The sequence below is a fragment of the Lytechinus pictus genome, chromosome 4, assembly GCF_037042905.1.
Source record: "Lytechinus pictus isolate F3 Inbred chromosome 4, Lp3.0, whole genome shotgun sequence".
Taxonomy (NCBI): domain Eukaryota; kingdom Metazoa; phylum Echinodermata; class Echinoidea; order Temnopleuroida; family Toxopneustidae; genus Lytechinus; species Lytechinus pictus.
In genome coordinates this window covers 11,000,636-11,025,752 of record NC_087248.1, presented here as the reverse complement: position 1 = coordinate 11,025,752, position 25,117 = coordinate 11,000,636, and the positions used below count along the sequence as shown (strand labels likewise).

Genomic DNA, 25,117 nt, shown 5'->3' with positions numbered 1-25,117 from the left:
GATGATAAAACTACTTAAAATATTTTGAGAGAATGTCATTTTGGGGAACATACCTGACATGGCATACGGAGGAGCTGCTCGTTAGTGATGTCACAAATCCTAAACTTTAAAAATTCATAACTACATATCTTTTGAAAGACTTTCAAAAAACCTTTACCAATATTTTTCTCTATATTTTCTGCTTCTATTAAAACATACTTATTCAGATCATTCTTTTAATTATACTTGTGGTGTCATTTTCCAAAAATCATTTCATGTTCACAATTCAACATCAAGAATATCATTTTTCACCAACCCCCAAATCCATGAAAGTTAGGACAAAAATACAAAGGCAACATTAACATTTTTTTCAGAAAAATATTGCATGTAAATTGTAAATACTACATAGTAAATAAAAGATAAAATTCAAAAGATTTTTTTGATAAAATGTGAATTTATTGTATTATATATCACATAATTATGCATGTGTAGAGCATTTTTCACAGAACCAAGAAAATATGTATTTCAGAAATACCATAAAATCATAATTTTTTTGTTTAGTCTGACCCCAAATTTTCTCCATTCTTTACATTTACTTTATGAACTGCTCAGGCCATGATATCATTTCAACTTCTAAGATGAAGTAGGAAACAGAGAAAATTGGTTTCAGGAAGGGTCCTCATGCATAATGGATCAGACATGCATAATTAATGGATTTGCCAATATGTGTATCATTTATATTTCAAAAGCATACTATTTTATCAAATTTGTGTTCGGTAACTTATTTTCACAAAATCATTATAATTACTGAATATCAAAGGGCAATTCCACCACAACAAAAAGTAGAATTTTCAATAATAAAAAGAGAAAATCAAACAAGCTAAACACTGATAATATCATCAAAATCAAATATATAATATTAAAGAAAGTCATGACATTTATAAATTTTGCTTAACTCCACAAAACAATTATATGCACATCCTGGTAGATATGCAAATGAGGGAATGTAAGACATCACACACTCAATAATTTATGTTGTCTTATTTTGTGAAATGAGGAATTGTTTAATATTTCCCTGATGGTAATGTACAACAATCTTTATTCCTCCTTGAACATTGAATTGCACTTTTGTGGTTCAATCAAGAGGGTCCTTGTTGTCAAATCTGTTTAAAGTTAAGACATTGTGATACAATAACAAAAACAAAAGAAATAGTGACTAAGTGACATCATCAACTCTCATTTGCAAATCACTGAGTTAAACATATAAACTGTTTTGTGAAAAATAAGCGAAATATCAAAATGTTATAACTTTCTTATCTCACAACTGATTCTGATTAGATTCCAATGTTGCACTTGATTGATTTTGCTTTATTGTTTCAAATATTTTTTCTGGGGTGGAATTACTTTAACTTTTAATTCATCTACACCCCCTGCTGCCCCCCCCCCCAAAAAAAAAAATAAGAGGAGAAAATCGACACAAATAAGTAGCAGCATGTGAATGTGAAAAAGAGAGAAAGTGAGCTGGAGGAATCGAGACAAGATTTTTTTAAAGAGAAAATAAAGATAATTTTCTCAAAGCGAACTTCAACTTAATTTCTGTATATCACATGAGTTCACAAATCATTTCAAAGCCATTTGATTATGTGGAGTATAAGGGAAATTAAATCAGGATTAATAATTGATGAGAATTATGAAACAGTTCATTTTCATATTCAGACAGAAAAAGCTGGGGCCATTATGTGCAAGCCAACGTAACCAGTCATACTTGAAGTCATAACTTATGTCTTAAGAGACTGTCTGCTTCCTTTGCTCTTTCAAGGATAGTGTTTAGAAATCCTGGTTTTGTCTTATCTGTTATCTTCTGTCTATAATCAACTTAGGTCTAGGATGATAAAGTAGATCTTGGTCTAATATCTTCTAGATGTTACCTTGAGAATGGTCTCCAGTCTTAGTTCATTCCTTGTACGTGTTTGTAGATCTTGGTCCTGTCTCATCAGGAAATTTAGATCTATTTATAACCTTAACTTTTAGGCCTAGATGTAAATTTAGTTCTTGGTCTAATATCTTCTACCTGTTATCTTAAAAACTGTCTTCTGCCTTATGTCCTTTCCTGGTATGTGTTTGTAGAACTTGTCTCATCTGGAATCTAATAACTGTTCACAATCCTTATCTGAGACTCAAGACCAATGATACTGTCTCCTCTCCTTGTTCTTTCCTAGTATGTGTTTAGATCTTAATCTTGCCTCATCTGGATTCTAAGAACTGTCCACAATCCTTATCTCAGACTCAGACCTGTGACTTGATAGAAGATCTTGGTCTGCTATCTTCCAGCTGTTATCTTGAGAACTGTCTCCTGTCCTTGTTTTTTCCTGGTATGTGTTTGTAGATCTTAGTCTTATGGGCCATCTTCTGGTTGAGTTCTGCATAGCTGAACTTCTTTCTGGTTTCACGCTGCTGCTTCTTGCTGCCATAAACCACTGAGGGAGAAAGATGGTTAAGGATAACAACTCATTTTAGCAGATCATTTAGATCCACGCCATGAGAAATTCTTAAATTCTGAACCTTCCATTAGTCAAATGTAGCATATTGAAAGTCAAAGCAAATTTTCAGACCAGATTTTTCACTTCTTCTAAGTAAAAAAAATTGTTTTAGTCGAATACATTTCTGCGGTTTCAACTTCCAAGACATTTGACTTAGTCAAACTCACATGTATTCACAATTATCCATTCTATATAGCATTATCATGGTTCTAAAAATCTTATATTACAAATTGTAATTTATAGTGCTTTGTAACTTTTGAAAAAGCACTTGACAAGAGGTAATCATTATTATTATTATTAGATGGAAGTGTTATTGTGTAGTGGTTCTGACTCTTGTGTTCCCATCAGATGGTCAAGAGTTCTAATCCCACTCTAGCCATCAACCCCACGCTGCAAAAACTCTGGTGTTGATTTAACACCAGCCCGGAATCTATAGATGTCCACACCAGAGAAGTATTGAAACAGTATTCCAAACACCAGTTTGGAATCAAACCGATACTGTTTTAATACTAATTGGTGTTGTATAAACACCTATCTGGTGTTAGACCAAAAGGAACTGGTGTTGTTTAACACTTCTCTGGTGTGGACATATATAGATGCCGGGCTGGTGTTAAATCAACACCAGAGTTTTTGCAGTGCAAATACCCACACTTGACCAAGGTAAATGGGGACCTGAAATTACTTTAATAATCACTAAAATGCAAAACATGTACTCAGCTTTAATATTTGATGTGATATTTGAGGTAATTATTATTGCATTTTTATAAAAGTACCAAGGGACCTCTGATAAAAAAAATGTGTGGCACCACATAAACCAAGAATAATCTATCATATAACATTATCACATATCAAAAAGAAACATGTCAAAGAAAAAAAATCCATCTACTGTATAGTTGTTTGTGTCAAATTCTTTTCATTTTTCCCCCCACTATTCCACACAGATTTACCTTATCTGTATCATCCTCATACATAATAGAACAAAACTGAAACTAAAGAGAATATAAGGATTACAAGAGCATTTAAAAAGAAGAACCTATAAAAAACAAGTGGAATGCCTCTGGCCGTCTCACCTGCATCACGCGATTCAATATAGCAGCAGTGCTGATTTTGAAAACTACTATAACTCGCACAAGATGTTCAGTGATACTTGGTTACTCTTATTTCCACGTTTTATGAACTAGACCAATACACTTATAGAGATATGATGGCAATTCAACAAATACCCCCAACGTGGCCAAAGTTCTTTGACCTTACATGACCTTTGACCTTGATCATGTGACCTGAAACTCGCACAGGATGTTCAGTGATACTTGATTACTATTATGTCCAAGTTTTATGAACTAGACCAACACACTTTCAAATTTATGGCTGTAATTCAACAAATACCCCAATTTGGCCAAAGTTCATTGACCCTAAATGACCTTTGACCTTGATCATGTGGCCTGAAACTTGCACAGGATGTTCAGTAATACTTGATTACTATTATGTCCAAGTTTCATGAATCAGATCCATAAACTTTCAAAGTTATGATGGTAATTCAACAGATACCCCCAATTCGGCCAAAGTTCATTGACCCTAAATGACCTTTGACCTTGGTCATGTGACGTGAAACTCATGCAGGATGTTTAGTGATACTTGATTAACCTTATGTATAAGTTTCATGAACTAGGTCCATATATTTTCTAAGTTATGATGACATTTCAAAATCTTAACCTTAGGTTAAGATTTTGATGTTGATTCCCCCAACATGGTCTAAGTTCATTGACCCTAAATGACCTTTGACCTTGGTCATGTGACATGAAACTCAGGCAGGATGTTCAGTAATACTTGATTAACCTTATGGCCAAGTTTCATGAACTAGGTCCATTTAATTTCTAAGTTATGTTGTCATTTCAAAAACTTAACCTCAGGTTAAGATTTGGTGTTGACGCCGCCGCCGCCGCCGCCGTCGCCGCCGCCGTCGCCGTCGCCGTCGCCGTCGCCGCCGCCGTCGGAAAAGCGGCGCCTATAGTCTCACTCTGCTATGCAGGTGAGACAAAAAATGATATAAAGATACAAAGAAATAGTCATTGACTGTGAGTTTTTATGAACCTTTGTTTCCCTTTCTGTCAGCTATAAATAATCTATATGTAATTTCCATGAACACACATATACTTTCCCAAGGGGCCGTTTCAAAAAGCTGTTCTTAAGTTAAGAGCGACTTTAAGAACGACTGGTGAACCCTTATACGCGCTAAACAATCGCCAATTCAATACCATTTACAACAAGAAAGGATCACCAGTCGTTCTTAAAGTCGCTCTTAACTTACGAACAGCTTTATGAAACACCCACCGGGACTACTGCATAGTAGTTAAATTCAAGGTGCCTGGATTCCCAGAACAGAACAAGGAAATGAAACAAAATCTTGCCACATCAAATCTATCTGGGCCCGGTCACACAAAGCTAAGTGATCATGGGACTGCTGTGCAATCAAATGTGCAAATCAACAGTATGATCAATTGCTTAGTTTTGTGTCACTGACCCCTGGCTTCATTCACAATATTACAAAAGGTGGTTCACAAACCACAACTCTTGCCTGATTCCACCGATCAATTTGCAATAAGATCTTTTGACCCTAGAAGACCTTTGTCATTATCATCCTCATGAACACACAGGTGGTATTACCAAAGGATCATTTGAACCAAGTACGATCAAAACTGATGCAGAAATAAAGAAATGAGAGCAAGTTGAACAATAACATTTTTGTTACAGACCACTGGACTAACGGACTAACAGACCAACAGGAAAAGTGATTACTAGTTCTCTGCCAAACTTCGTTCAGGGCAGGGAAACAAAAATGGGATTCTTAAAGGTCAAGTCCACCCCAGAAAAATGATGATTTGAATAAATAGAAAAAAAATCAAACAAGCAAAACGCTAAAAATTTCATCAAAATCGGATGTAAAATAAGAAAGATATATGACATTTTAAAGTTTCGCTTATTTTTTTCACAAAACAGTTAAATGCACATTTCAGTGACATGCAAATGAGACAGTCGATGATGTCCCTCACTCACTATTTATTTTGTTTTTTATTGTTTGAATTATACAATATTTCATTTTTTTTCAGATTTAACGATAAGAACCAATTTGACTGAACCATATAGTATTAAAACAATACTTATTCCACATGTTCAGGAAGGAATTAATCTTTGTTTCATTTGACAATACGGAGAAAATTAGAATATTTCACATTTCATATAATGAAATACAAAAGAAATAGTGAGTGGATGACGTCATCAGTCTCCTCATTTGCATACTGATCAGGATGTGCATATAACTGTTTTATGAAATTAAGCGAAAATCTAAAATGTCATAACTTTCTTAATTTACATCCCATTTTGATGAAATTTTCAGTGTTATGCTTGTTGGATTTTTCTCTTTTTATTCAAATCAACTTTTGATTGGGGTGGACTTGTCCTTTAATCAACCTTATCAGTGATTTGTCCATGAGCTATAATCTGTTGCAGAAAGAGTTCAAATCAAACACAACTGCAATCAAACGCAATTCCGAAAATAATCACGATTTGATTTTGAGCAAATCAGACACATGTATCCAGGACTTGTGCGCTTGCTGATACTAGTTGTGTTTACATACTTCATAGAAATTGTTGATAATTTACCATGGAAATATAGACAAATTTTTCACAATTATAAATTTATGATATCTGCAAGATTTATTCTTATATTAAAAAAAATTGTTTAATAGGGATGTTTCTCCTGAGAACAGTTGATCTTTAACCATTTGTTTTCTGCTCCATCAAGTTGTAACAAACCAACTATTGATGGAGTGCAGTTAGTATAAACAACAAATATCAAAAGCGACATATTAAAACTTCACTCAGTTAAATTCCAACCTCTTACTTTTGCAAATAGAATCAATGGAGGTCAAAGGTTATAGGTCAATGAAAAGGATACTGAGGTCAACGCTGGGTGGGACCTTGAAGCCAAAAGACTTGGCAACCTTTTGTAAATCCAAGGTATTGATATCATAGATCTTCTTGAGACTGTGGGCATCGTATGCTCGGACGTATCCCTTGTATGCCTCCTGGGCTGACCGGTGAAGGAAGTAGTTCTTCTCTATTAACTTTTCCAGCTGAAAGGAATGAGAAAGTTGGACAAGTTATTGACATAGGGAGTTTGAAAAAGGAATTAGATCAATAATAATAATTATAATTCGCATTTATATTGCTGTCTAGAAATAATCTATTCTGAGGTGTATTTTATTATCATTATTACCCCAGCTTTAGCGCAAGCAGCCTTCCAGAGCTCAGTGCATTTCAAGGAATTAATTCTGCTGGGTACCCATTCACCTCATCTGGGTTGAGTGCAGCACAATGTGGGTAAATTTCTAGCTGAAGGAAAACAAGTCTTGGCTGGGATTCAAACCCACGTCCCTCTGATTGAGAGACGAGTGCCATAACCACTAGAACAAGATGCCCCCACTTCAATCAATATCTTCTTGGGTCAACTGCAAGTCCTGTCCAGTGATCTTGATGACATAAATCTTGATCATGACATAAAATTATACATTGCTGGTCTCTCTTTGGTGCTCAAAGACTCTTGGGGCAAATTTCCTAAAACTCGTTATAATAACCAATTTACAATTAACTCTTTGTGCGCTGGACCATGAACCCATCTGTACTGAATTATTTTCAGGGAGGGAAACAATGCATTGTTTGTTGAGTGTGAAATGCGAAGTTCGCACGGCACCAAGTGTGCATTGGTGCGAAGTACGCGTGGAAAGGGTTAAAAATGTTCAGCTCCTGAAATCATTTGATCTGGCTGGCCAATAGTGAACAGTAAACTTGTTTTAAAACATCTAGCATTTGTTACAAGTCTCTATGAAATAGGACTCAGATCTTCAGTAGTGCATGGCATTAAAAGAAGGGGACAGATCACTTGGTAAAGAGCATGTAAAACTGAAATGTATCAACTACTAGATCTATTAATAAAATGGCACTGAATAAAATGATGCTCAAAATTTTTTGTAACTTTTGCACTGATCAAAAGTAAATGCAAGAATGAACAAAATCAAACAAAGCAAACGTAATGTAAAATGGAAAAAAGTAGCACAAAGGATATTGAGTTTTGATTGGTTATCAGATATAATTGTCAAGCCAAATTTGGAAATTATTGTCATCAGGATTTATATAAGAAATCAGAGTGATAAACATCATGTAGAATTGAAAAAAAATCTGCTCAGTATTAGCAGTTTTTCACCATTTGATATGATTTGATAACATTGCAAACTATACACTACAATGCTATGCTCATTAAACATTTCCTACTGTGGTTCTGATAAAACAAGGTATTTTGATAAATTTCAACAAAGTGGCAGCTACAGTGTTGTATGTATGAATGCATGTAAACCTTATTTGCTCTACGACTTTGGTGGAAAATACAACAGGGAGCAGAAATTCACATTTTCTGGCAACTGAAGCCAGGGCTGATATTTACGATTGACGACTTATCGTATATGTAGTCGATCAAACATGTCAACTGTACAATTAATCACAAGGATTTGTGTTTATTGATTGGGTATTTTTTATATCATATACACTCTAAAAATATTGGGTAAAAGTGCTTCATAAGGGTAATTATGTGTCCAACCAACAGTGGGCATTTTTATTTATCCAGTGTGATGAAAATCTTGCCCATTCTAAAGTAATTGCTGCTTATTTTTCAACCTTACGGGACTATATGCTGCCCAGATTGGATACAATACTGCCCAAAATTGGTTGGACACATAATTACCCTTGTGGTGGTAAAAATTTTACCCAATATTTTTTTACAGTGTATCTGTACAAAACTAATAAAGCTAATGAATCTCTCACCTGAGATTGAATATCCGAGACCTTGCTCCAGCTGAACTCAAACTCATTCAGCGGTACCTTGGCATGCTTCAAGTAACGTACAAAACCAAGCTCCTCTGGCCTCAGGATAAGGAGGGCATGACCTTTGCCCTTTAACCCTCGAGCCGTACGTCCAACTCTGTGGATGTACTCCTGCAGAAAAATAAGTCAAGAAAGTGCATTTACAAAAAAAAAAAAATTTCTTTTTAACCTTTTTATCAAAATAGCATTAGTTTCTTTGTCAACTGTAACAGCACATCATTACATATCTGTTACAAAGTCCAAATAACAATACACTTCTATCATATGACAAATCAGCTTACATACTATACCAGATCAAGGGCAGGCTATCAGATTATCAACTTGATTTGATTTCATTTCATTTCATTTCGTTTATTTCCATTTTCAACAATTACAGTTTGTTTTGTACATTTTGACATACAAATAACAAAACATATTTCAAGTATCCCTGTACAAAAATTATATTCAAGATTATTACATACGTATCAGGTTGGAAATGGAAGAGGCTGATTTTACTACATTCATTTTACAGTTTGGCCCATCTAACACAAAGCTTTGAATTTTTAGGCTTTATCACATTACAATCAGTTGCTATTAAAGGCCATAAGAACCAGCAACATTAATATCCCTTCTTGAAGTCCTCAACTACTCGTATCTGGCCAGATACATTACCCATCATGCACCATTCTCAGCAGTGTAGTCTTGTAATACAGACCCAATTGAATTATAACACACTAATTCACGACTCGATGCATTCATATCGAAATATTTATGTTTAAAAATAGCAAAACAGGTACCATTCCTCTCATTTTTTTTTTTTTAGTTTCTCTACACAAATAAAATATGGGCTAATCTATCCACTATATTAGTTGTTAGTTATCTACATATTTTAAGACTAGTTGTTTATAACATAAGTCAATGAGAGACAACACACAGTCAGTTCGCTCCCCCTTTGAACTTTGTGTCACCTGCCCCTGATTGCGCTTCAACGAAAGACATCAAGACAACACTGACCTTTGGGTCATCTGACGGGTCATACTGAACGATCCAATCAACGGCCGGGATGTCCAGACCTCTGGCGGCGACGTCCGTACACAGGAGGATGCCTGTCTGGGCATTGCAGAACCTGAAGAAGGTCTGGGTACGCTTACTCTGCTTCTGCTTACCCTGGATCAATCAACAAAGAAATAGAGCTGGTCGGTGTCATTGTTAGTTGATTATTGCCAGCAAAATATTGCCGAGTTTGAAAATTCTTTTTGCATTCATTCTGAGCTGCAATTACATGAGGGCAGGGAAGAGGGTAATGGAAGCAAGGCTTTCATCAGTGCTTGTCCAAGAGATGTGGGCATTTGGGTACCGACTTATGATGTTCTGAGTTGGTTTAATGCAATAAATAATGATTACCTTTTCATAATCAACAATATTCTGGTCATTTTGTGTTATCACGATATCTCAACATAATTATATAACCATTATCGAAGAATCAATATTTTTTAAATATTGCATAATTTTGTGCTTATCAAAATATTGCCTAGCACTACAAAGAAATGATGTTGATATCAAATGGGAAATTCCATAACATGTGGGGATCAGACCCTCTATATGCGGGATCTTTATGAAATCTGTTTTCTTGTTCAAATGAAAAGTTGAAATGCCCTGAAATCATCATGGCTCGAGCAGTATATGAAGTATAAGAAGACTGGAGGAAAATGGGGGTTGGAGGTACAAAAATGCTGAATCTTCCATGGAATTACACATACATGTCAACATACATCAAAGATAGCCTCACTTCTTATAAACCTACATGTATCACCTTCAATATCTGGTCATCCGAAAACCCACTTTTGCTTTTTAATTTTTTTTTTCTCTCATCGTAACAGTCACCAGCCTGTAGCTGTTGGATAGAACATAAAAAAGATGCGGGAGGGAGCCAGTGCGATCTACACATCAGGGGCCATCTTACAAAGAGTTACAATTGATCCAATCAATCTCAACTATATGGAAATCCATCAATGTCATAATATTTTCCATAGGGAATGTGCACAATTTACTTTGTGAACAAAGAAAAGCACACTGAATTGTCAAGAAAACAATGAATATACATCATTATCTCGAAAATATTTTGAATAAACATGCATTCTAGATGTTGACATTGCTGGCTTTCCATAGTTGTATTTGATCAGATCAATCGCAACTCTTTGTAAGACAGGGGCCTGATCACAGCAAGACTTACATGTATAGAGTTGACTGGTAGATCTATGTAGTTGAGTAGTTCACTGTGGTATTTGACAGACATACAGGAAGAGAAGAACACCATCACCTTCTTGTTTCGATTCTTCTTTAGGAATGTGAAGAGCAGGAGGAAACGCTTCTCTGACGAACACACCACGTAGCCCTAATAGTCAGTATCAAAATATAAGGAACCGTACATCAATTATATAGTTAAACCTGTCATAGTGGCCTTCTGTCTGTAGTGAAACCTTGTTTTTAGTGGCCACCAAATTGTACAAGAAGCAAACTATCATCCTTGATTAAACTGACTAGCAAGTGAATTCAGGATTGTGAACATCAAAGCTGGGTATTACACCCAAACAAATTTGGATGATAATAATAATAGCTAGATTTATATAGCACTTTTTGCCTGAGGATACAAAGTGCTTGCTATCATTACCCCGGCTTTAGCTCCAGCTACCATCACCGGCGCTCAGTGCATGCAAGGAATTAATCCTGCCGGGTACCCATTCACCTCACCTGGGTGGAGTGCAGTGCAGTGTTGAAAAATTTCTTGCTGAAGGTAAACACGCCATGGCTAGGATTTGAACCTACGACCCTCTGTTTAAAAGGTGAGAGTCAGAACCACTAGATCCACAGTGGATATCACTTGATACAAGTAGCTTACATGGCTGTCTTAACCCTAAGAAGACTGGGGGGGGGGGGGCTGATTCAGCCCCCCCCTCGACATTTTTCGTGATAAATCCGCTGCTTGAAATTTTTTGACCGCGTCGCTCGCTGATTTTTTACTTTCACGTCTTGCGCAACTTTTGAGACCAAAATTGTGACCCCCGGGTACACGGTTCCGAAATTACGCAACATTTCGTAAGTGCATGCAGACCCAAAATTACTAAAAAACATGAATTTGTGTACAAATCCAATGCAAATAGTGTTTTTAGCCAAAATTCATAAATGTATCATTATTTTTCCTTTTACTGCTTAAAATCCAATCAATTTTACCTTTTTTATGGTCAAAATAAATTTTCTGACAATTTCCATTGAAAAAACAATAAAAAACAAAAAGTCGAAAAACAAAGAAATACATAAGAAATTTAGAAAACAATAGAATACATAAGAAAATAAATGTGATGTTGAAAGTTTTGAAAAAATAAATTTGATCAGATGCCTATCTAGAGTATGTGAAACAAAAATTAGCATTTTAGGGGCATTATTTTATTAATTAGAGCAAACATGATTTTATGCATAAATTAGCATAATTAATGAGCAATGAGATTTTTCGCAGAATTTGATATTATAGTTTTGTAGATAATGCCATGGGTAACGCGCGTGCCAATTTTTCGTCGCGATCGCGCGATCGACGGCCGAGATCAGCCCCCCAGTCTTCTTAGGCGTCGAAATAGCCCAGTCTATTTAGGGTTAATAATAATAATAATAATAGGCATTTATATAGCGCCATCTATCTAGAAATATTCTATTTCGAGGCGCACAAGAAAAGAAAGAATGAGAGAGTTCGGATGAGTGTCAAAGTGCCAATAACTGATACTGTTAAAAAAGATAAGACTTCAGTTTAGATTCAGATCAAAATCAAATTGTAATTGTTCAAAATTTCTGTAGTACAGATATATCAATTTAAGATCAATTGCAATGCAAGTTTGATTAAAATCTATCACAATTTTTTGTGAGACAGGGCACTGGTCAATCACACTAAATATCAGAGACATACAAGGGCTTGACGCAACAGCAACGCCTAACACGGTCATCTCTGACCTTTGACCTTCCCCTACCTGTTCCAAGCCATCGACTGTAGCTGATTCCTTATGGTCATCCACTCCTACATAGACTGGTTCCTTCCTGAGTGATATCCTCGCTAGATCCTCGGTCTTGCGGGTCTGGGTGGCTGAGAAGAGCGCTGTTTGTCTTCTCTCTGGACGGATGAATTATTTTAGAATAAAATGTTAAATGTATCTGTAGTCATAAAGTTCACTCAAAAAGAGCGATAATGGTAGTGGCAACTAAAATAACTGTTTGGTCTATAACAAGTGGAATGCCCCTGGCAGTCTCATGTGTGAGTAGGCAATCATGCAATGCATTATAGCATTGTTTAAAGGTGTAATGACAAGGTAAACCCAAGAAATAAACAAACAGTTCAAAGACTCCAACCTAAATATCCCTTTATACACAAGTTCTTTCTACCTAATTTACATGGCTCCCCATATACGAATAGGCATGAGCTGAAAGAGAGATGCTCTCATCTATTCTCAGCTGCACCTCATTGAACAAAGTGTCTCTCTCTTTCACCCAATGCGAAATACTTAACATTTTACAAATAAGAATTGTATGTCACCTTAGAAATTAGCGAAAATGTGAATGATAATAGGATTTTTCCAAGGTTAACCCATCGACATACCATGTGGAAGCAAAATCAAAAGCAGCAACACTGGTAGCTCACTAGCATTGCTTCAAGCACACATCACTTGCAGCAGTAGGGCGCATTCAGCAAGTTGGCCCTACGCGTATCGCATCCGCATGATACCTAGCACAATGAATTGAACCGTATTGTGACGTCACATATTAAGCCAGTATGTGGTGCAGCAGTAAGAACGTTGCACATTGAGCCCCCCCCCATTTGCTTGTGTACAACAGGCTAGCACAAGCAGTTCTCCTTACTATACCTGAAAATAAGCCATCACAAACACACACACACTTTTTTTTCAACATGTTTTTATTAAGGTTTTCATTCAAACAAACTTAAGGTAAATATAAGCACACACACACACACACAAACCAATGTGCTGTAAAATATAAAACTCTGAAAAAGCTTGAAGAGTAAGGCGGTCAGGGCCTGAAATGAGACTGGGCAAAAACCAAAAGACTGGCATCTCTGTATATCTATAACTAAAGCAAGTATGAGAGAAGGCTTACTTGGGAGTAGTCTGATGATCTGTTTCATTTCTTCTTCAAAGCCAACCTCTAGGATCCTATCAGCTTCATCAATGATCAGGCACTGGAGATTCTTGTACATGAACTGTGGTGTGTTCTGAAAGTAGAGAGTGTGAAAGTATACATGATTATGGATGCCATTTTTGTATTAGAGAAATGCTTGGGGAAACAAGGCAACTGAGAGAGATTTCTATTGGGACATGCAGAAACCATTGGTAGAAAAAAATAATCCAGTACAAAAAATTGCCCTCCGAAAAAAATAGAGTAGTTGCTGTCTTCAAGTTGGTGTTCTAGCAGGAACATAGTGAATAAAGCAGGATAAAGAGGAGAAAGAATGAACATTGGCATAAAGCTTGGCATAGAATGCTAGTCTAAAATTCTGTATCTTTGAATAATTATTAGCAAAAGTTTGGGTCATTGTCTGACCTCAGAAACTTCTGTTCGCATAAATCAGGAATTGTACATTGCTTTGTTTAAGATGCTGGAAGTTCACCGACCATATAGAAATGTGGTCAGTACATTCTTTGGACAATGATTGCAACAAATTTGGTATGGAAAGCTGGTAGTTGGAGGAGAGCTGGCATTTGGTAGAAATGGACTTTATATAATCTAGCTGCCAGATCTTTGAATTGAATTAAAAAATATCCCACTTTAATTCAAATGGTTGTCCAAACACTTGAGCCTTACCTGCATATGGTCAAGAAGTCTGCCCGGTGTAGCCACCATGATGTTGATTCCTTTGGCCAATTTCTTGGCCTCGGTGGTACGGTCAGTCCCGCCCATGATCAGTCCAAACGTGTGGTAGTGGTGCTCCAACAGCTCTTTGAGGACACCGTAGGTCTGCATCGAGAGCTCGCGGGTTGGAGAGATGATCAGTACTCCAGTACCTGTATCAGATCACAGAGAGAGTAAGGGAGGAAATGTGTATGATGGTCAATGCTCAACAGAAAGGTGATGTCTTTGAGAACAGTATCCATAAAGTCATCTGTGTAAGCATTGTCAACATAAAAATATTTCACAAAATATCACTGAAAAAAAATAGTGTTTAAATTTGGTGTAGCTCAAGCACTGGTTAAAGCAGGAGTAATGATTAGGCTACTTAAAAAAAAAGATAAGCATAAAAAATCTTGCCTCAGATAATTCTTATACTATACTTTGTAACAGTTCAAAAAATTAATAATGCATTTCTCAAACTAACAAAACTTACATGGATTTAAAAATTCCCATGCGTAACAAAAATGGTTGCATCTAGCTGTTTTGATCAGCTATTAACAAAGGGAAAATCAAATTTGATTTTTTACATGCTTTTACTGGAATAAGAAATTTTAATGGGAAAAGAAACCCAACTACATGCACACTAACTCACCATTTCTTGGCATGAACTTGAGTTTGTACATTAGTTCTACTGCAGGGATGAGGAAGGCCAACGTCTTTCCACTTCCCGTCTTCGCAGCAGCCAGAATGTCTCTGATGATATGTGGAGGAATTGGTGAAATCAGGAAAAATGTATAAGTATGTATCATTGCAACAAAGCAATTGAATTTTACACTTATTATCACCATTATCATCACAGTCATGACTACTGTCATCAAGATCATTATCATGATCAACATCATTGTCATCATAGTCATCATTATCATAATCACCATCATGATCATGATCATCATCACTATCAGTACCAATACAATCATCATCATCATCACCGTTGTCGTCACCACCACCACCACCACCATCATCATCATCATCACCACCACCACCACCATCACCATCACCATCACCATCACCATCACCATCACCATCACCATCACCATCACCATCACCATCACCATCATCATCATCATCATCATCATCATCATCTTCGTCATCATCATCAGCACCATTTTAATTATCACCACCATCATCATCATAATCATCGTTAGCATTCAACATCATTTCCATCATCCTGATTCATCATCATCAGCATCATCATCAGTAACCATGATGATCATGACCATCATCTTCATCACCACCATCATCATCTTCCTTTTGTTTATCATGTATTCCATCAGCAATTTATCAATCCTAATCCTAATCCATCATTTTGAACTCATACTCACTTGCCCTCCAGCATGTGTGGTATAGCTTTGTGTTGGATTTCCGTCATATGAGTAAATCCCATATCGGCCACGCCCTTCAACGTCAGATCAGAAACTTTATCCGTCAGCGAGGAGAAGCTGGTGTCTGATAAAATCTCTTCTGTACCTGTCACAGAGAGAGATATACATGTATGAAGGTTGTTATTATTATGCATGCATATTGGTTATATAAGGTTATACATGCTTAAGGTTGAATAAAACACACCATTATATCAACATGTTTGCTTCTTTAATATGCTTATAATGTCAGGTGATATAAACGCTATGTTAGCAAGTATAAAAAAGATTACAACTCATCTATGAACAAGACTTTTCGATCCATGTGAGGAATATATTCAGCTTTTGAGTAGTTCACAGGCTTCTCCTTAAATCTAGAATCACTTCTGTTTAATACACTCACTGTCAGCTTCTTCCTCTTGACTGGCTTCTTCTTTATCTTCATCTTCATCTTGTTCCCCATTCTCTTTCTCGCTCTCTGCATCTTCATCCTCTGGTTCTTCAGTTCGAGGTATCTTTGTATCTAGGTCAACAGAGAACATTTTTTTAATAAATGTATTAAAATAGTTGCAGCAAACACTGGTTTTGTGAATAAGTCTGTAAAAACAACTTGTCACCATATAATCCTAGATCTAGATCTGGTAAAGTTACATAAACTGAACTTTGTGAAATCATGAAATCCATGCTGAAAAACAATCACACTGAAGATTACCAACACAGATGAAAACATATGGGACAGTGTATTATCATTGCTTGGTAAGAGACCCAACAATTTGGTGAAATGACATGTTTATTTTGTTTACATCCCCGCAATTACACTATTTCTTCCAGAATCCTTTGGCACAATTTTTTTAATTCATACATACGGACACTTGGATGACCATTTAATTGGATTCTGTATGAATTTATTTTAAAATCGCTACCACAACCTGCATTTATTTGTAACTTTGTAAAAAGTAGAAAAGAAAATTACTTCCAACAGAAGACGTATACCATATCTTTTCTGCGTGCACAATCAACAATTCCTGAAAGTTTTAAAGACAAAATGAAAATCATCTCAATGGGCAAGAAACAATCAAGGCTTCCATTGTGTGTGCTTGCAAGCACCAAATACGAAGAAAAAAAAATCCCAAAAGACCTGCACAGTATCTTAGCTTTGCCCATTTCTTTCTACCAACTAGCTAATAACAAGATACCGAATTTACTTGATTTTGAGGTCTTACATGTGGCAAAATTATAGATTTGGCCTTCAATAACAGTAATAGCGCAGTCACATTTCCCCTATGGCGGCCGTACGGCGAGTAGAAAACAGCAGTTTTATTCATTCTTATTCAAACCAACTATATGTACATGTATCAAATAATAATAGCTGGTACAAAAAATGTTAATGTTCGACTTGCCGTACGGCCACCATAGGGGAAATGTGACTGCGCCATAAATCATAATAAAAATAAAAAAATTAAATCAATTCACCTGGAGACTGGTCTTCATTCTCAGCTTTCCTTTTCATTTTCTTCTTCTTAGATTTCTTGCTTTCTTGGGAAGGAGCTGCTTCTTCTTCAGGTAGAGGTTCATTATCTAGGAAAAGAATGCAACAAAGGGACAAAATTTGTCAAATCTACAGTAAATTGAGATTTTCTCTTAATAAAACAATATTCCGGAAGTTATTTTTAAAAAGACCAAATAAATATTGGAATGAATTTTATTGAATTGTATTTGTAAATATTCTTTTGAATGAATCTTTTGTACAGAGTCGTAACAATATGATTTTCTATGATTCTGTGTGATTACTGTAAAGTTGAAATCTTTTATAAAGGTGCTACATAAAAACAAAGTATCATTATAATAGGAAGTATCATCACGTTCATTATTTTTATCACCATCATCACATTATCATCATCAATATTATCACAACTATCAACACCATCATCTTCCTCTTATCATCATCATCAGCATTATAATCATCATCATCGTCGTTGTCATCATCATCATCTTCATCATCCATCATCATCATCATATCATCATCATTACCATCACTATCCTTCTCCTCCTACTTCTCCTCATCATCCTCCTCCTCCTCATCATCATCATCACCATCATCATCATCATCATCGTCGTCATCATCATCATCATCATCATCATCATCGTCATCATCATCATCATCACCATCATCATCATCATCACCATCATCATCATCACAATACACATCATCATCATCATCATCATCATCATCATCATCATCATCGTCATCATCATCATCATCACCACCATCATCACCACCATTGCCTTCACCCCCATCATCATCATACTAACAATACCATCCCTCATCCTCCTCCTCATCATCATACCCCTCATCCTCTTCCTCCTCATCATCATGACCGTTGGTAATGAAGAAGTCAATTCTACTCATTATTACCTGAAATGTCTGGTACCTGTTGCTGCTTCTGATTCTTTTTCTTCTTCTTGTTTCCAGGTGTAGATATTTCATTGGTGTTAGCATCCATTGAAATTGAAAGTGTTTCCTCTTCAGCTAATAAAAGAATTGAAACATGAAAGAAAATTGATAGAATTAGTTATGGCACATTCAGAAAAGAATGCCCTTTTGCCACTTCCTGAATACATTTTCAAATATTAAACACACATAATACATTCAAACACCCACCCCCCTAATTATCAACTACAATAGTGCATATGGGAAAGGGGTAATTTTTTTTTCAACATCATCTTCATATGTTATGTATCAGATTTCTTTGGATAACTATCTGAATTGACCTGTTCATGCTATTTCCTGCTACAACATCAAGTATACAACATACAGTGTATAATAAACAATGCCAATATTTTTGGCTCTTTAGCAATTTTGCAGAAAATGTGCCATTCAAAAACTCAAACCTATTAAATATTTGTTTATTACTCCACTGGCTTTGGTTAAATACGTTTGTACTTTGTATGTGAACAAAAAAATGGGGGAAAAGGTGAAAATGTCCTATATGGGTTGATGAAAGCAAGCATCCTAGAACAATATGGCTGTCATCATTGGTATGTTGATGGTGTACATGTTTTTATTAGATGCTAAATGATCACCTGAAAGTGATTTCTTCTTGATCTTCTTCTTCTTCCTTGCACTATTGGTCGAAGTCACTGCGTGAGATTGCTGGGAATCTGCACAACAATGGGAAGGAAGAGACGGAAAATAATTTTGTATAATTTTTTTTGTAAAATCAAGAACAAAAGTCATTTTCTTCGTAAAATATCTATGGCAAACACAAAAACAAAGAACACACCATAAACCCTGAAAACAGATGCAGCCATAGGCAAAACTAGTGGGGGGGGGGGTTAGCCAGCTCAATATTATTGGATTAGACAGTTAATAGGATATCAGGGTTTTGCTACATGCAGTCCATAAGACTGGAAATACAGTAAGTAATGCATAAAATGTCTTTTCTTCTATTAAACTTATCATTTTTGCATTCACACTCACCTCATTCCTAATTAGGTTCATGTGAATCTTACTGCCATTTTTATATACAACTGGGGAAAAGAAAAGAAAACTGGTGCAGAAAAGTAAGAAAATTCTTATGCATAATACGCACATCACATCCATATCTAGCCATAAAAATATTAAAGGACAAGTCCACCCAACAACAAGAGTGTCGCTAAGGCGAGCACATAATATGCCCACCTGTAACGCGGAAAATGGAGTTATTGACTTATTGGTCAAGCAAGAAAAGCGGAAGGTGGCAACTTCACCTCCGACCTTCTGAATTCAAAATCAATAGGCTTCCTGGGATCCATGCTAGTATCATACACACCAAATTATATGAGCTTAGATTAAGTCGAACTGAAGTTATCGCGTTTACAAGGAAAAGTTAACGAACGGACACCGAGCGTGATACCATAATACGTCCCGTCTAGGACGGGCATATAAAAAGATGATTTGAATAAAAAGAGAAAAATCCAAAAACTTTCATCAAAATCGGATGTGAAATAAGAAAGTTATGACATAAAATTTTGCTTAAATTCACAAACAGTTATATTCACATCCTGGTTGGTATGCAAATGAGGGGACTGATGACAGCACTCACTCACTATTTCTTTTGTATTTTATTATATGAAATATTCAAATTTTCTCCCTGTTGTCCTGTGAAACAAAGTTTCATTCCTCCCTGAACTTGTGGTATTACCACTGTTTGAACATTTTTGGTTCAGTCAAGTTGGTCCTTATTGTCAAATCTGTAAAAATTGAAATATTGTATAATTCTCGCTACCCCAAATAGGAACAAAAATCTCATAATGCGCGAGACGAGATAATTTTCACTCCGTCGGGTCGTCATCACCACTTCCGGTTTAGAGTCATGCTCGCGCGAGGTTCGCGATACTTAGTTTTCCACCACGCTGAAATCGATGCCAATCAGCGTAATATGTACAGAGTATAATACTTTTTATTACATTTGGTCAGTTTTGATTCCATTTGAATTATAAATAAAAATAAAAAATATATTTCACGTGACAATAATTTTTATTCATGTTTTTATTTGGTTATAAAAAATCAAACAAATAATGAATATCTTAAAATTTTGCATTTAGCGACCGGCCTGACATCACGATCGTATTCAACTAGACAGTAGACACTAAATATATACAGCATTCATTTCGTTCAATTTTTCGTCGACCACAAAATGGATAAAAATCAGTTTCGGAACTTAAAAAAATCTAAACTGACAGATGAATACCGTGCAATGGAAAGCGTCGGGCAGAATTAGTGACTTTAGCAGAAAAGGCTGTAAAACTGTTAGTGAAAGAGAGGGTTGTGATCACGAACTTTCCGAGCGAAAGCTACGTTGTGTTGTTGTGCATGACGGCACTGTTGATCTGAATGGCAAAACAGTGCGTTGGACTTCCGAACAGGAAGTTGTAATACCGAAAAAGCTATCCCATAATGCAATGCACGTTACAGGGATTTTCCCGGATCTCGGCGAAATCGCTATTTGGGGTAGCGAGAATTCAAACAATAAATAAAAGAAATAGTGAGTGAGGGACATCATCGACTTTCTTATTTATGTCACTGAGTTGTGCATAACTGTTTGGTAAAAAATAAGCGAAACTTTAAATTGTTGTAACTTTCTTATTTTACATCTGATTTTGATGAAATTTTCAGCGTTCTGCTTATTTGATTTTCCTCTATTGAATAAAATTAATATTTTTCTGGCGTGAACTTGACCTTTAAGTAACCCATGGATATCATACCAAGCTTTGATGTCATTAAAGGGGAAGTTCACCCTGAAGAAAAGTTTGTTGTAAAAATAGCAGAAAAAATAATTTAAAAATTGATAAATGTTTGAGGAAAATCCATTAAAGATTAAAAGTTATTAGAGTTTTAAGTTTTGGATTTGTGACGTCATTAATGAGCAGCTGCCCCATATGTATGCATTAATTTTCCTTTTTTTTTTCTTTTTAGGAATGGGTGTGAGATGATTTGTATATTGATATACTGAAGGTACATTAAAAACTATTTTCAATTATCTGAGAAAATGACATAATTTCGATTTTTTTCCATGTGGTACGTAGGAAAGCTGCTTGCATATGACATCACAAATCCAATAATTAAACTTCTAATAACTTTTATTCTTTGATGGATTTTCTCAAACCTTCAACAATATTTTTTTTTTTTTTTTTCTGTTATACATACAATTAAGCTTTTTCTCATGATAAACTTCCCTGAATATGCAAATAGCGAAACAATCCAGATCTATAGGAATACTCATGAATATTCATGATCTTGAGCTGCAAACCCCGACCCGCGCATGCGCAATTTGCATTTGCGATGTTTTGGAATCGGCAGTGAATTAATACGTGCGAGGAAATTGTTACTGGCTTTAAATCACCAATTTTGAGCCTGACAGAAGCAAGGACAAGGAGTGAGACAGGATGAAATGCAAGAAGATTAGTTTTTGATTGTTTGTAAGGTCACATTGTTGCATGAGTTTTATGATTTCATCACATAAAGTGATGAAATAAAGTGTCATTAGGAGTTTCAGAACGAGTTATGTACCCTGATGGTTTGGGTAGGTGTAGCGGTAGTGAAGTGTAGTGGAGCCTACATGAATCATCACCTGAGGTACCTCTTTGGTAATCCCTCCAGTATTTTGGACTGAGATTAATGGCATTACTCTTTTAAGTTAGACACAGCTCATGAGATCGAGATTTGAGAATAATTAGTTATTAATTACAACATACAAGTAAAACAGAATGTAGACAGGAATAACCATCATTTCAGGGGATACATTTGACAATTTCTGACATCTTACTACTATCCCCATTCACCGACAGTAGTATGTTAGTGCCAGCCCGCATGTGTAATCATGTCGCCCAATTTGGGCCTATAGTGTTTTGTCTTGATTTTTAATTTTATTTAGGTCTAAATGACATATCATCTTTAATGATGGGCCACATTTTTCTTTATACTCTTAAGCTTTTTTTTTATACTACTTATTTTCAAATAAAATACTGAAAATATACGTTACCAATGATTTATTCCTTACATTTTAAAATTGTTTGCGGGAGATGCAAAACTGGCAGCCATGTGTTGCTGCCCTCTACGTTTGTGAAGTTAGGCTTTTATCAAAGCTTTTCAATTAGAATTTTCGATATCCTGGGTAAGCTTTTTCAGTATTGATATTTTTAATACCAGTATTCCTAATTGCTTCAATACCGGTATACCATCTAATATCGTGTAAATTCCCAATTCACTCTTTCATTCTGATTTTGTTTTTCTTTATCTCCAGTCTCTTGCTTACCTTAATTCCCCACTCTCTCTTTCCAATCAACCCATCCTCTCCCCTTCACCACCCCTCTCTCGCTCTCTTACCAAAAACAATCAATATCCTCTTCTCCGAGTCTCGACCTTCCCCTCTTTTTTTTCTATTTCTCTCTTCTCTCGTCCCCAAGTCCTGGTCATCAATATTCTTTCTCTCTTTTAATGTCAATTCTTCAGTCAGTAACGTTGGGGAAGAACAATAGAAAACAAGATGGCGGCGTAAACATCGGGCGAGTCTCCCTCGTCTTTTCATAATATTTTTCTTTTTTTTTTGATGAATTCTTGTTTAAAAATGAAATTGATAGCGTAGAAATGTCGGAAATGAAGTTGTATCCCATTTACATGATTCAGGGCTAGATTATTTAGGAGGAAAGTAAAAATCTCGGGGGCGAAAGTTTGAGGTTTTTTGGCGGTATGTGTAGATGAATGCAATAGAATCCCTGGCTCCGTGGAGAGTCTACGTTAGTTAGTAAATGATTTTTACTCTCTAGGAGCCTCCTGGTCCTGGCTAAGTTAAACCAGGTTAATGCTGAACCTATTCTAGATCTACACCCGATCATCATGCATCTTCTTCTTCCTCTGCTTTAGTTTTATCAGAAATCAGTACAAAATCAAATGCACAGTAATTAGTATGATGTAAATTGTAAGTAACGTTAGTCGTTAATGACTTAATTCATCCACAGTGGCGGACCGTGATTCGGAGGAGACAAAGCATTGGAGGGGCACTGTATTGTTTGTGAACAATGCTGTGCCCCTCCAATGCTTTGTCTCCTCCAGGTCACGGTCCGCCACTGTCCATCCATCCCGGGGGGGGGGGGGGCACTCAGTACATAATGCATAGTGGGTATGTGCCGCGGAGGGGACCCCCATTTTTAGTTTTACACTCAAATTTCCATTCCAAGGCATAGCATTTTTGTCTTATTGAGAAAAAGAACAAAGAAAGCCGCTCCAAAGCATAGCATTTTCTTCTTATCGAGAAAAAAGAAGAAAGAAATCCGCTCCAAATTAAAAGCTTCGCATATTTTCAGTTACGACGTTCCAGCCGTATTGATCTGCTACAATGATCCGCAATTTTTGTGAAAAGCGGCCGCAGAGCGCTGTCCGACCATCGCATCTGCGCTAGCGCACCAAGCGCCCGTGCTGCCGGGCTTGCTGCATGCACGAGGCCCGTTCCATCGGGATGCATACGCAATCACACGCAGGCGACCCGTTTCAAGACCAAGGACCCCCGTTTTCACAAACACTTCGTCACTTGTCGTTCCGAAGCCCGTTCCGAGGACCCTCCTTTTTTTTTTACAATAAGCCCGCTCCAAGGCCTCCGTTTTTTGTCTCGCCCGCGGCACATACCCACTACTTTTGGCCTACTTTTTTGATCGAGTGCCCCCCCCCCCGTGCCATCCATATCCATACAGTGCAGTATACACGTACAGTTGATGATGGTTAAGTTACATCAGATTCAGAAACACCATTTATAACACGCGGGACCACACACGACAAAATGGTAAAAGATATCGTTTCAACAACAAAGTAAACGAACAATTTCATAACAAAATAACATGAATTCTCACCCATTTCTTAGTCCACACTCTTTAATACCCACAAAAGTTCAGTCGCAAAGCAGAAGAATATGTATAATATATATAAAATATCTAATTTACTTGGTTGATTCCAATTTCTTGAGATTGCCTTGCACAGACGTCCTTTAAATACACGTGCAAATCGCAAGTTCCCTGTGCGTTGTTTTAAGGACTGTTCGAATAACACTTATTGAAGGGTTCTAATAAACCATTGGAAAAATATTATTAAATTAAGTTTAAAAGCCCTCCATATTATACTCAATTAGATGCAAGAAATGGGCATGTGGTTATTTCTTTTTCAAAGTTTCAGAGTATTTTACTGTATGCATTTTCTGAAACAGACAAACCCTATTTCATAATTTTCGTTTGTCCAGCACTTTGTTATTATCCCCTCTTGTAAAAATAGATTATTCCAAGACCTTCATTGATCTCTCAATTTTTACTTGCCAGTGCCACGGTAATCACGGAAAAGTGGTAAGAATTTGTTTTTCTGATGCGAATTCTTTATATTTTGTAATTTTGTAAGTATACAATTGAGAATTATTAATCCTTAAAGCAATATAAATCATTATAAGTTCAGTGGTTGTCCAATGGTGTGATTACAGCTGCGCGAGTAGAGGAGCACGGCTGAACTGATCGAGCGGGGATGTCGCGGCAGGCCGGTGGAGATGGAGATGGAGATGGAGCGACGGGACCCATCCCATCGATCGCCAACGCGCCATCGGGGGATCAGAACTGACAGACAGCTATGAGCTAAGCTTAGCATCCATGGGCCTGTTGCATGACGAGATGAGCGATACGTAGGAACGTCCTTAGGACCATTCTTCCGAGATAGGAAGATTGGCGACATATCACTAATAATAATATCAGCGCTTTCCGTTTCACGAAGTCGAAGGCAATTTTGTCTTTCATTTCAACTCAAGTCCGCGACGTTGTTTGAACTTTGAGTTTGAACTTTGATATCGATCGGATAGTATCGGAAAAATA

The 25,117-nt window shown here is 36.4% G+C and overlaps 1 protein-coding gene across 2 annotated transcripts; it reads right to left on the bottom strand.

Annotated features, from left to right (window-relative positions):
* Positions 1-415: 415 nt before the first annotated feature.
* LOC129259034 (ATP-dependent RNA helicase DDX18-like) lies at positions 416-24,331 on the bottom strand. Of its 2 annotated transcripts, none has more exons than XM_054897304.2 (15): positions 24,122-24,331; positions 18,821-18,898; positions 18,153-18,266; positions 17,210-17,314; positions 16,140-16,259; positions 15,701-15,845; positions 14,971-15,071; positions 14,292-14,491; positions 13,587-13,701; positions 12,449-12,588; positions 10,666-10,827; positions 9,447-9,599; positions 8,394-8,564; positions 6,475-6,652; positions 416-2,456 (listed from the first exon to the last, which is right to left on the bottom strand). In XM_054897304.2, the coding sequence occupies exons 1-15, from the start codon at positions 24,123-24,125 to the stop codon at positions 2,314-2,316; spliced, it is 1,929 nt and encodes a 642-aa protein (XP_054753279.2). In that variant the 5' UTR covers positions 24,126-24,331; the 3' UTR covers positions 416-2,313. The 2 variants fall into 2 exon arrangements, with proteins under 2 accessions (XP_054753279.2, XP_063954438.1); XM_064098368.1 differs by having other exon boundaries at positions 17,210-17,376; positions 18,085-18,266; positions 24,122-24,292.
* Positions 24,332-25,117: the final 786 nt, after the last annotated feature.